The following is a 12,421-nucleotide window of genomic DNA, read 5'->3' on the forward strand; positions in this document are numbered from 1 at the left end:
TGGGACACTGAGAGAAGGAATGAATGAGGAAAACTAAGTATACAGAGGCAATTCAGAGTTTGGGGAATTTTTTTGAACATGTGCATGTAGGGTGCCTGTGAGAAATCAAGGTAGAAATTGCAAGTAGTCAGAAATAGGACCCTTAGTCTAAGAAAAGTGGTTGAACCTGGAAACAAATTCCAATGTCCCGTCTGTAAGGATGCATTAAGGGCGTTTCCTAGCAAGGGATACATAATAATGAAAAATGAAAGTCGTTCGGTCACTTTAAGGAAAAGTCACAATTTTTATTGTTTTTATGGGCAATGGCCTTTAGTGTAAACTGTGATGTTCACTGCTCCCTAATTCCAGGTACTAAATAAAGTTCCTCATTTCTGACTTGGAGATCATCTCAAACTAATTCCTATCTCCTTACATAGATATTGCTATTCACCACTAGCCTCTTCAGGCACTTTGTACTTTATAAAAGTGTTTTCACATTCATTTTCATTAATGTTCCATTATGATGAAAATGCTAAATAACCATAATCGTGCTTTTAAATTATAACCTAAGGGTGAACCTGGGAATAAAGTCTAAAGAGAATTTGATGATTCTCTCAACTAATTTCTAAAAATTAAACAGCCAACCTGCCTCACAAATGAAAAATTGCCTTATATCCATCTACCTACTACAGAAACTTTTTATTCCTTTGTCCCTTCTGTCTGAGGCTTGCTCAGAAAATAAAAACCCCTGAGGGGTGAACTCATCCATCTAAATGCTATGGAGTGCTGTCGTAATTAGATCTGGAACTCTGTTTAAGTTAGCAAACGTTACCAAATTGAAAATGTAATAAATCTCAAACGTGCGAGGATGGAAAGCACCAGAGAAAACATGGAGACCATTTGTTAGTAATGGTGCTTATTGGTTCCTTTTAAGTTTTTGTCCTGGGTGGCTAATCTTCTTGTCTCCTAGAATAATGACAGCCCACCCCATTCATTCCCAAATTAGATGAAATCATTGAGAACTTCGGTGCCAGTGAGGGGTAAAAGATGGTATTCTTTTATTTAATTGAGAAAAACAGTCATTGTTCCCTTTTGCTCCTAATGCATTCCTGGGCTAGTCTGACATGGGAACCGTCTATGCATTCAATTGGATCTTTTTGGTAGTTTTACAGTTACAGAGGAATAGTCATTCATTTTCAGACTGCAAAATTTTCACCTCATACGAAAAACAATTTTAGAATTCTGAACTATCATTTCCTTCGAATCCCTCACTAAGTACAGTTTAAATCAATTTTCTTGCTATGATTTTTTGGTGTTCAATTTCTCTACAGAATGACTCTGCCTCTGTTTTTGATCTGAGATGTTAATGCATTTTTACCTTTCCTGCTGCTGTGCACACAAGGTTTATAACACTGCGCTAGGGACAATGTCTGGAGGAAGATCATTGCGCTGATGTGAGTTCAGTGCCTTGCATCTGGCCTTAGCTTTTTGTTGTTGGTGGTGGTGGTGGCTTTTTTTGTCTTATAAATGAATTTATTTCTTAAATTCATATAACATCGTGGCCCTGTAGGTAGTTTTTTTTCTTATTAGTTATCTATTTTATACATATTAGTGTATATATGTCAATCCCAATCTCCCAGTTCATCCCACCACCACCACCACCCCCTCCCTTGCTTTCCCCCCGTGGTGTCCATATGTTTGTTCTCTACATCTGTGTCTCTATTTCCGCCTTACAAACTGGTTCATCTGTACCATTTTTCTAGATTCCACATATATGTGTTAATATGGCCTTAGCTTTATATAAAATAGACACGGAATCACTCCAACACATTTAGGCTGTAGGCAACTGTAAAGTCTGATTAGGGAAAACTCTAATCATGGGGAAAACTCTAAACTTGGGGGCAAAGGACCTTGTTCACAGGCTGTGATATCTTGGAAAGAAATCGCTGTCATTTATTAAATGCCTTCTGGCTTGCTGAAGACTGCAAGACACTAAACCTTTCTGCACTTTGGTCTTTGGCTCTGTAAAATGGAAATTATGATTTCCATTTATGAATAATATGATTTCCACTTAGGAATAATACCTACTCCTCAGTGTTTGTTCCATGAAACAAGTGAGGTAATTAGAGGTACAGGTGCCAACCAAAGGTTTTTCATTTCTACTTCTTCATGTCCTCTTCCTGTACTTGCTCCTTAACAGTCAGGTTTGGCCCTTCTCTTCTCAATCTGTGGGTCCTTCCTGGGCATCTTCTCCTTTACCTTGGCTTCAGCTCTCACCTATTGGCTGATGACCCCCAGATCTCCAACTGCAAGGGGAGTCTTTCCCTTTCCAGCTGATCCATGCACACCTCCACCAAATGCCAGGTAGGTCCCTCTAACTCACCAGGTACAGCCTTTCTCTCCTCCTGAGCACATTCCCTGAGAGTTACTGACACCAACCATCCCCCTTGTTACCCAGGTCAAATACTCAGTGTCCCCTTGGATCCCACTGACTCTCTCCCACCTTCCCAGATGGTCTCAGGTCGTATTGCCTATCTCCTACGTACTTCTCAAATTTGTCCTCTCCTCTCTATCCCACTGCCAAAGGCTATCAAGTCCACCATCATTTCTCTCCTTGTCTACAACAGGCCTTCTATATTCCCCTATTTCCAAGAAATCCTCCTGTGATGTCCTGCCCATAACCTCGTAGCCCAACCCAGAGGTCTAGGGCAGCTTCGCTGGACAGTTCCCATACACTCCCAGGCCTTCCTGCCTCAAGTTCCCGAGTCTCTGCCCTAGGCCTTTCTCTGGCCACAGAAGCTTGTTCAGCCTGAGTGTGGGACAGGCCAGAGTACTCAGTGAAACGTGGTTTTTATTATGGCATTTTTAAGGGAATGAAACCTTGCCCAACTTCACAGAAACAATTTGGTATTATCATCTACTTGTATAAATTAAGAATAAATGGATAGCTTTAAACCAACAAAGCTCAAAAGTACGCTATACATATTTTCTCTTTATCTTTATCCCCATTGTGATAGCATGCTGCATGGTGATTTGCAATAAAGATTATATCTTTTTTCAAGAACAACTAGGATAACTGAGAAGAATAAAAGTAGAGTTCATAGAAAAAATAGCCACAGTGTACAAAGGAGTCACAGCACATTATATGAGTGGAGAAATACCTCTCCCCTGTCTGGTAGTACCAAGTAGTAGTAGTAATTCTGCCAGACACCGTATTAAACACATTTAAGCAGAAATGGCCTTGTTCTCGGGTACTGTGCTGCTACTTTCTAAATAGGCAAAATTGACATGGAGCCCCAGGAGATGACTTAGTACCAAGGAGGAACAAATTGTCCATGCTCACAACATAAACACATTTGGTATTTATGCGCAGCAAATAGAGTTTGTTCATGGAAATGGAGAAGGAAATTTTTCTTCTTCCTCAAGGAAAATGTCTCGATAAAGATATAATTACAATTACCCGAAGTAAATGTGTAAGTGCTAAGGTATTAGCATACAAGAGAGAAAATGGAGTTGCCCCACCGATTAGCAAAGTGTGGTACATAGTAAGTGCTCAGTAAATGTTTATTGAAGAAGTGAAAGTGGTGTTCTAGAAAAGGGGGTGGGTTCATAAGTCTAAGGGAAGGGGAAGGAAATTCAGACGCAGTGACGGGCTTGGGATGCAAGAGCTTAAGTCCTAGGATATTCAAATAACTATTAAAAAATGGGATTTGGCCATTTGATAAATAAACTAAAGGTCAACCTCAAAAATATCCACCTTCTTCAAGGTTCCCAAACCCTGAAAAAAGTAGGTTTGGTTGCTGAAGACTCATCCCAGCCTGGTATATACTAAAGACCCATTATTATACCACATTGCGGAAGAGGAAAATCTCCTTGCTAGTAATAATAACTCCTACCACCTACAAAACAAAAAGAGCTCAAATCAACCATTCTCATTTACAAAGAGAATATGAAATCCTGAAAAATGGAACAGGGAAAAACGGAACTCCTCAAAATCTCTCAGATAAGCTTCAGCATGGACTGTGATATGTCAACACTCTTCACCAAAGGAAGACAGGTCGAAGCACTTACACACGAAAGCCTCCCTCCCCTGGACTCCTGGCATCAGTGCCCTACAACTGCATGAGGTTGTCACCTCTTAGCCAGTGTAGGCCAGCATGGCAATTTCTAGAAATCATTAGCCATTGATATACCCTTTGACTCTGGGAAAACTGGTTTCTCCTCTTTTTCCCCCTTTTGTAAAACTAGGGAAATGCTGTTTACCTAATTCTGAGGATTTGTAGATGAGGCCTATAAAATATCAGATTAAAATCCATAGTTGAGAGGTGCTAAAGCATCTAAAGTATCAGAATCGTACCATTACCCAGTGTTTGGAATTTGTCACCCTTAATTTCAATTGTCACCACAAATGTAGGCATAATGGACCTACACACACACACACACACACACACACTCAACACTGAGTGCTACTCTGAGCAGGATACTCTGCTGGGTGCTTGTCTGTGTATCACGTGTGAATAATGGCCGAGGAGCTGCTGATAGTCTAATGGACCAAGTCCCCATCCTGGTTTTATTTCACCACAGGGCTGGCAATAGGAAGAGGAAGTTGGGGAGGGCGGAAGGGTAGTAAATTCCACGGCTACTTCTTCCTGTCACACTGTCACCTCCCACCATCAGCATCTCACAGACATTCCTGATATCAGACCCCTCCCGAACCAAGTCTAGGTCTGGGCCCTACTTCAGAACCTATGATGAAACGCCCGGCCCGGGTAACCCAATTTTAGTTTCTCCCTGAAAAGTAGAAGAACTACACTTCAGAAACTCCCCATTGGTTTGGATCCACATTTCTCTATGATAAGGTACAGAGAAGTTCAGAGCTAACTTCAGAGGCAGCGGAATCAAGGGAATGCCGTGAAATTTGTCTGGGTCCTTGATGGGCACGGAAGGAGAGAGGAGCTACTTAGAAGTAATAGGCAGCATCTATGAAAAGGGAGTTTGGCAAGCCAAAGCCTCAAGGCAGGGGAAAAAATCAAGATGAGACACTCCATACACCATTCTCTTTCAGAGGATCAACTGCTACAAGAACCTCAGTCTGGACCTCAGTGTCCCCACCCCTATAATTCCAGGTCCAGCCCCTCAACCTCTGCCTTTCTCCTCAGACCCAAACCCCATGGGATCCCCAACCTCAAGACTCTGGCCGACACCAAGAATTTGACCTGGGGCAGCTCTGCATCCCTGGGCACCAGGGTAACGCGAGTTCCTGGCATTCAATATGGAACTTCTAGTTCATTTCCCACCAGGAGCATTACGGTACGCTGCAGCTACCTCCACGGCGCCACGAGTACAAAGCCAGAATTAAGACGCGTTATGGGTTAGATAGAACTGTACGGGCTACTTGTACGGAAAATGTGATGCAATTACCAAAATACCTACTTAAAACAAATTTCTGCAGTAAAATCTTCCAAAGGTTTGGAAATACCTACACAATTCAACAGCTCACAAACTTCTCCTTCTGAAAACAAAGAGTATCTTCACATCCCAACCCTCAACTACATGAGAAATAGCCCCCAAGAGAAGTTTACTGCCTCAACCTGACATCAGCTGGAAAAGAATGCCTTTCTCACAGTGCTGCTCCATCCAATGTACAAAGTGTGTAAGAGGGCAGGATATGAACAGAATCTTTTCTAGAAAGGGCTAGGTTCTTACTCCTCTCAACCTGAGATAAACATCTTACTGGTATTCAGCCAGCCTCTAATTTCTCAATATCCCAGCTGAAAGTGAGAGTATATACAGGCATACCTCATTTTACCGTGCTTTGCAGATACTGCGCTTTTTACAGATTGAAGGTCAGTGGCAACCCTGCGTTGTCAGACGATGGTTAGCATTTTTTCGACAATAAAGTATTTTTTAATTAAGGCATATACACTGGATTTTTTTAGACATAATGGTATTGCACCCTTAGCAGACCACAGTATAATGTAAACATAACTTTTATATGCACTGAGAAATCAAAATATTTGTGTGACTTGCTTTATTGTGTTATTTGCGTCATTGTGGTAGTCTGCAACAAAACCCACAATTGCTCCAAAGTATGCCTGTATTCCTAAACTAATTTTTATTACTAGAATTTGAATAGCACAATAAAACCTCAAGGGATTACTAAGACTCCTGCTTTGTGAAGTCATCTTGGTGCCTTCTTATATACTTTCCTCCGGTACAGGACATCCTTAGTGGGTGATACTTGGGAGAGCACATTTGGAAAACATGCTTCCTGTTTTTATCTTGAGTCTCTTGGGACTGCGAACCGTGCAAGTGCCTGAGCTGGCTCATCAGCTGAACCAAAGAAGCTCAAGTTTCCATGTCCCCTGATCTGACTCTGAGGATGGACCGCAGTAATGCTTCATGCTGGGGGCGACGCAGCAAACCATGTGCAGTTTGTAGCCATTAGGAAAATTCAAGAGCATGACTGCCCAAGGGCAGTCACCCAGCAAGGTCATAATATTCAGACACCCATTCCCGGCACTGCATCTGCTCCCTATCATTAATCAGGAGTCTAAACATCACACGTTCCTTGGAAACAATCAGTGAACGATACTGGGAGCAAGCTAGGAACTGCATCAAGGGTACTAATCCGTGTGTGCACACGTGCACGCCCACACATGGAAACAGAAAGAGAATCACATCCTTCAAAATAAAACAAGTCTTGGGAATTCACTGGCGGTCCAGTGGTTAGGACTCTGCCCTTTCACTGCAAGGGGCACAGGTTTGAAGAGAAAACAGGTCTTGTTTTTCCTTACATTTTAATACTCTGCTTTTAAAAAAGTATTTATAATTATCAATACCGCATAAACCATAGCGATAACAGACCGGGATATTTTCTCTACAGATTTCCCAATATTCTAAGGAGCCCTAAACCCACTATACTTCCTGTGTTCCAAGGGGTCTAAAAAACACTAATTTTTTTTCATGTAAAAAATTATTTAAAATATCAACGAATACAATCAATCCTAAAACACTATACAATATTTCAAAGCAATCATCATTACAGCTTTGCTCAGAGAGGAGAGAATAGCTAGGTAACAGCCTCTAAAACCTATCTCAAGGCACCACTCAGGTGGAAAGTGCAAGGAAAACATACGCTGGTCAGTTAAGCTGGCATTTAAATGCAGCACTAAAAATGCATTTCACGCCCAACTTCATCAATCACCAACCAATCTTACTTTGCATCTTGGCTACCAAAAGAAAATGGGATTTGTTTCCCTGAAGAAATATGTCACTGCTCTGCTTGAATTATTAAGCTTTATTATTACAGAGAGAAACTGAGTCGGAAAAAAAGAAGAAACAAGAAAAAGAAATAAAATTAGACCCAGGTTGCCATCTACAGACTGTTATCAGCACTGCTCACTCATGAAGCATTATATATCAGAGTATCAGTAAATATCAGCAGTAAAATAAAAGGATAAATGTATGACTACAATCGTAATGATAAAAATCATGATAGCCTACAAAGTCTCCTTTTTTCCAATTAACGTGAGAACACTAAAGAACACTGGTCAAAAATTTGCACAATTTAACATACGCTAGAAAGGAATCATCGATATGCATCCTAACTCTTAAAATTTAACACTTAGAAATAAAATTGAATAGATTACTTAATTCCAAATTTTTAATATTTTTAAGCAGCAAAGACTGTTTCATCTCTATAATCAAATTCTTGTATTTTTTATGCCATATTTGTATATATTGAGAAATGATTACCACAGTAAGTCTAGTCAACATCTGTCCCCACACATGGTTACAAAACGCTTTTTCTTGTAATAACTTTTAAGCTCTACTCTCAGCAACTTTCAAATGTGCAATACAGTATTAAATTCTTGCACTTTTGATTCACTGACTCACCATACACCTTCCCTTTCATTTTGCTTCAAGTCCTTATTGCTTTTCCCTTTCTAAGGAATAAGAGCCCTCTGGAGGCATGAATGTCCAAAATCGCGCACTTGGTTCTAATTACTAAAACAGATGTCATTACAGCAAAAAGCAACTGCAATAATAAATGAATATGGAGGCTAAAGGAGTAATAAAAAAGAGAGAGAGATAAAGACAGATACTTTTGATAACATAACACAGAAATTTCTATAGCCAAAGACATCTGGAGGGAGATCTGATAAGGAGAAATAGCTCAATTTTCAAAAGTAGGGATTTAAGCTAATAAACTTATCAAGTGATGATTTAATCTCATAAACTACACAAAACCTTTTTTTCATTTTCCCTGGGAAAATTGTTTTTGGAAGCCAAGATTCATTTTCCAGGTCATATGTTCTCTCCATCAAGATGAAAAGATACAAAATGCTTCGTCTAAACTCTTATATATGCTTCTAGATCTGTGGTATAAGCCTCTTACTGGGGAAAAAAAAAATTCCCCAAACCTTCATGTGAAAGACAGCAGCCGTAGTTCTATGTTAACACTGAGATACAGCAGTGAAAAACCTATCATCTGCACATTATAAAACTAGATTGCAAAATGTACACTTAACATGGACAATTAAAACAACTGCAGGATTCTCTAAAGACACAGTAAGAACAGCTGAGGGCTCCTACCTTTTCTTAGCACTTTAAAAATGTGACTTGTTTCCGTGGTCAACATGTTTTTGTTACTTTGACCCCCACAGATACAACTATTGTTGGAAACTATTTGTGAATTTCTATAAAAACAAAAACACTGATGGGGAGGTGGGATGAATTGGGAGATTGCAATTGACATACATACACTATTATGTATAAAATAGATAACCAATAAGAACCTGCTGTATAAAAAATAAAATAAAATTCAAAAGGAAATAGAGAAAAAAAAGTAAGTAAAAAGAGTGGATATATGTATAACTGATAAACTTTGCTGTACAGCAGAAACTAATGCAACATTGTAAATCAACTATACTCTAATAAAAAATTTTTTAAAAACACTGATAATTCAACTTTTTAATAAAGTTTACTTTCCTGTGAAACACGGAAATGCTGATTCAGCCTCTTGTGTTCCCAAGTTTCCACGAATGAAATCACCTGAAGAGATGATGGTCCCCTTTCTTTTGAGGGACAACTACTGAATCTAACTAAAGACTTTCAAAAAATATATTGGAAGTAGGAGTTGGTATTTTCATAAGCTAGTAAGAGCCTTGCAGAAAATAAAAAAGTAGCACTTTATAAGAGCCTTTAATCAAAAATAATTCATGAAGAGTTTAACATGAGTCCTGTTTCTTAGTGGGTTTTAAAGTATTACAGAGACTTATCTATTTTGTAACTTCCATCATTCATCCATCAATATTTATTAAGCGTCTCATCTGTCAGACCTGTGCTAATTGTTGGGGACTGAAAACAAAAAAAACAGTAAGACATAGCTCACGGCCTTGGGAGTTTCACAATCTAGTATACACTGATTAAAATAAACCCTCTATTCTTTTTTTTTAATATTTATTTATTTATTTGGCTGCACTGGGTCTTCGTTGTGGCATGCGGGACCTAGTTCCCTGACCAGGGATCAAACCCAGGTCTCCTGCATTGGGAACGCTGAGTCTTAACCACTGGACCACCAGGTTAGTCCCAACCCTCTATTATTTTTAATGCTCATGGCATGGCATGCTTTTCCAGGCTAGCTTTTTCCTTTGGTGCCTACCATACAACAAGCATTCAATAAACATCCTTTGACTGTATTTTACTGGCCTCCCTGTTTCAGAGTCACCAGAAAGGATTGCACAGACTTAAAGGCAAAAGCAAAACTTTGAAGATAAGTCTTAATATGAGCCCACATGTTGAAGAATGCTAACGGGGCTAAAAGAAGTTAAGTGACTTGCCCGAAGTCGAGAGCAGAACTGGGACAAGAATCTAGGATTCTCAACTTCCAGCTAATCTCCACCATTTAAATCTCTGAAGATTTTAAAACCCCTCCACTTTCTTCTCTAAGGAATTGGTTCCTTCCATTTCACCTGTTCTTTTAACTTAGTCTCACACATTTTTCTTCTGAAACTTTAATCATCTGAGCAGCGTCTTCTAAACACTCACACAAGTTCATGGTGTCTCCTCAGCTGCGAAGCCCACTTGAGCTGTAATTCTAATGTGACACTTCACGTGGACTTTGAAGTGAGCTGGAGCTCCCAGCTGGAAGCCAAGCTCTGGCCATGAATCTGAAACTTGATCCCATTCATCCTTTTCCAGGGCAGCCTGGCATGTCTTCCAGTGGGGGTAAGTGGATCCCAGGGGGAGGGAGAAGCCGTCACTCCTCCAGCCTTGTCCCAGCCAGCCCCCGGCCCACAGCATCACTCCACCCTTGTGCGCTCGCCCCACTGAGACCATGCTCCGAGTGAAGCCAAAAAGAGCTTGTCTTCACAAAAAACTAACATGAAAAGTTCACAATTCTTTTGGCACTCATCCTTAGTTTATCACACTTTTATCTTGAAATCTTGTACTAATGCAAAATGTTTTAAATTATTTTATACCATCTCTCGCCTGGTCATGCAAGACATGTAACTAACTTGGTACATATTGTTTATTGGTAAAGTTGTGTGTGTGTGTGTTCTCTTGGGTATCAGTAAAATCGGTGAAATATCTTTTTGGAAAAAGTGATCTGTGACTAAAAGCAATTCGTAATGAATGTCAACAAGGGTTGTATACACACAAATAAGAGAGATCAACAGTGGTTGGCAAAAATGTTAATCGAGCCCTTTTAGCTGGAACACAGGATGGTAAAAGTTACCTTTTCCAATACGACCACTCAAGACATATTTTACCTCAAAACACATGTCCTTGGGACTTCCCTGGTGGTGCAGTGGTTAAGAATCCGCCTGCCAATGCAGGGGACACGGGTTCAATCCCTGATCCAGGAATATGCTACATGCCGCGGAGCAACTAAACCCATGCGCCACAACTACTGAGCCTGTGCTCTAGAGCCCACAAGCCACAACTACTGAGCCCATATGCCACAACTACTGAAGACTGTGAGCCTAGAGCCCACGCTCTACAACAAGAGAAGCCACTGCAATGAGAAGCCCACGCACCGCAACGAAGAGTAGCCCCCGCTCACCACAACTAGAGAAAGTCCATGCGCAGCAACAAAGACCCAAAGCAGCCAAAAAAATTTTTTTTGATAAAAAATTTAAAAAGCACATGTCCTCGTAGCAGAATCTCTAATTACAAATAGAGATTAAGCATGAAAAACAGCAGCATCTCTCATACGCAGAAAGTCTTCTTTGAAAACTCTCATATAGGACAATAAGGAGTCTTTTCTGTAGGCGCAGGAAAACAAATGGATCTATTTACAAATTAAAATTGTATCACAGCCTTAAGATAATGATAATCAATAATAACAATATAATAACAACAAACTTACCACTGTTTGGAATTGTTTGCGGCGAACTCTTTAACTTTACATTCTGTTTCCCTTTCGTGGGTTTTTCTGAATTCACATCTTCTTTTTTCCCTTTCCTCTTTGGAGGCTGAGGAGATGAGTTGTCGCTGGATCCGACTGTTGACTTAGATTGGCGATCATTTCCCTACATGGCAAAAGATCAGACCCTTACTATCGGCTGATGAACTCCCTAAGCGATTAGTATTCAGTACAAGTCACTAACTAGTGGTAAAAAGGGCAGGGGTGGGAGATGGAGGTATTGTACTGATTCTGCTGCTGTCCACTACCTACATTAACTCTTCTTGGTGACAGAGGAAGGGTCTATCAGAGGAAGGAGAATAAAAATAATAGCACTTGACAATTGTTGAGTACTTAATTGTACCAGGTGTTCTATGAAATTGTCTCACTCAGTCCTCATAACCTGAGAGACAGGTACTGTTATCACCCCATTATATACACAAGCAAATGAGGCTTAGTGGTTAAGCCTGCCCAAGGTCAGCCAGCCAGCAAGGAGCAGAGCGGGTCCGCTGTCTTAACCTTCCTCTCCCTCCTGCACCTTTCAGAAGAATCAGCAGCCAGCTATTGGATGAGGAATAATGACAAACCCGTTTGATCAGTTAATCTAGAAATACCTTCTTAACTGGTCGTCACTGTGAGTGTATCGGTATCATCATACAAGCACTGTGCTTGTAGAAATCCTCTGATATTGACTCATCTGTTGGTGACTGCCATGGTCTCTATGAATCACAAACCCAGAGCAACACAGACACAAGCAGCTCAAGACCACATGCCCTTCATTCCTGCAAGGCGGCCCCCAATGATCACACTTTTGGTGGTTGCCTCTGATTCCCGTGTGCCTCTCGAAACGAAGACCTTGCATCTGCAAAGTGAGCTTCTCAGCATGAAGGTGAGGTTGAGTTCAGTGGCTCCTGTCACTGGCCCATATACAGCTCCTGGGGAGCCACATAGAATCACTACAGTGGTGGCTACTGTACCCAAGGAACAGCTGTGCTGATACTCAGCCACTGCTTGGCCATTGCGAGAAAC

General features: G+C 40.6%; 1 protein-coding gene across 1 annotated transcript in view; it reads right to left on the bottom strand.

Moving 5' to 3' along the window:
• Window positions 1–12,421, bottom strand: part of DCDC2 (doublecortin domain containing 2) — a 155,860-nt gene that overhangs the window by 79,010 nt on the left and 64,429 nt on the right. The window contains exon 7 of the mRNA XM_067752114.1: window positions 11,357–11,519. Coding sequence (XP_067608215.1) covers window positions 11,357–11,519 — 163 coding nt within the window. The remainder of the gene's footprint in view (window positions 1–11,356; window positions 11,520–12,421) is intronic.

This window comes from Pseudorca crassidens, chromosome 10 (assembly GCF_039906515.1).
Source record: "Pseudorca crassidens isolate mPseCra1 chromosome 10, mPseCra1.hap1, whole genome shotgun sequence".
NCBI classification, from domain to species: Eukaryota; Metazoa; Chordata; class Mammalia; order Artiodactyla; family Delphinidae; genus Pseudorca; species Pseudorca crassidens.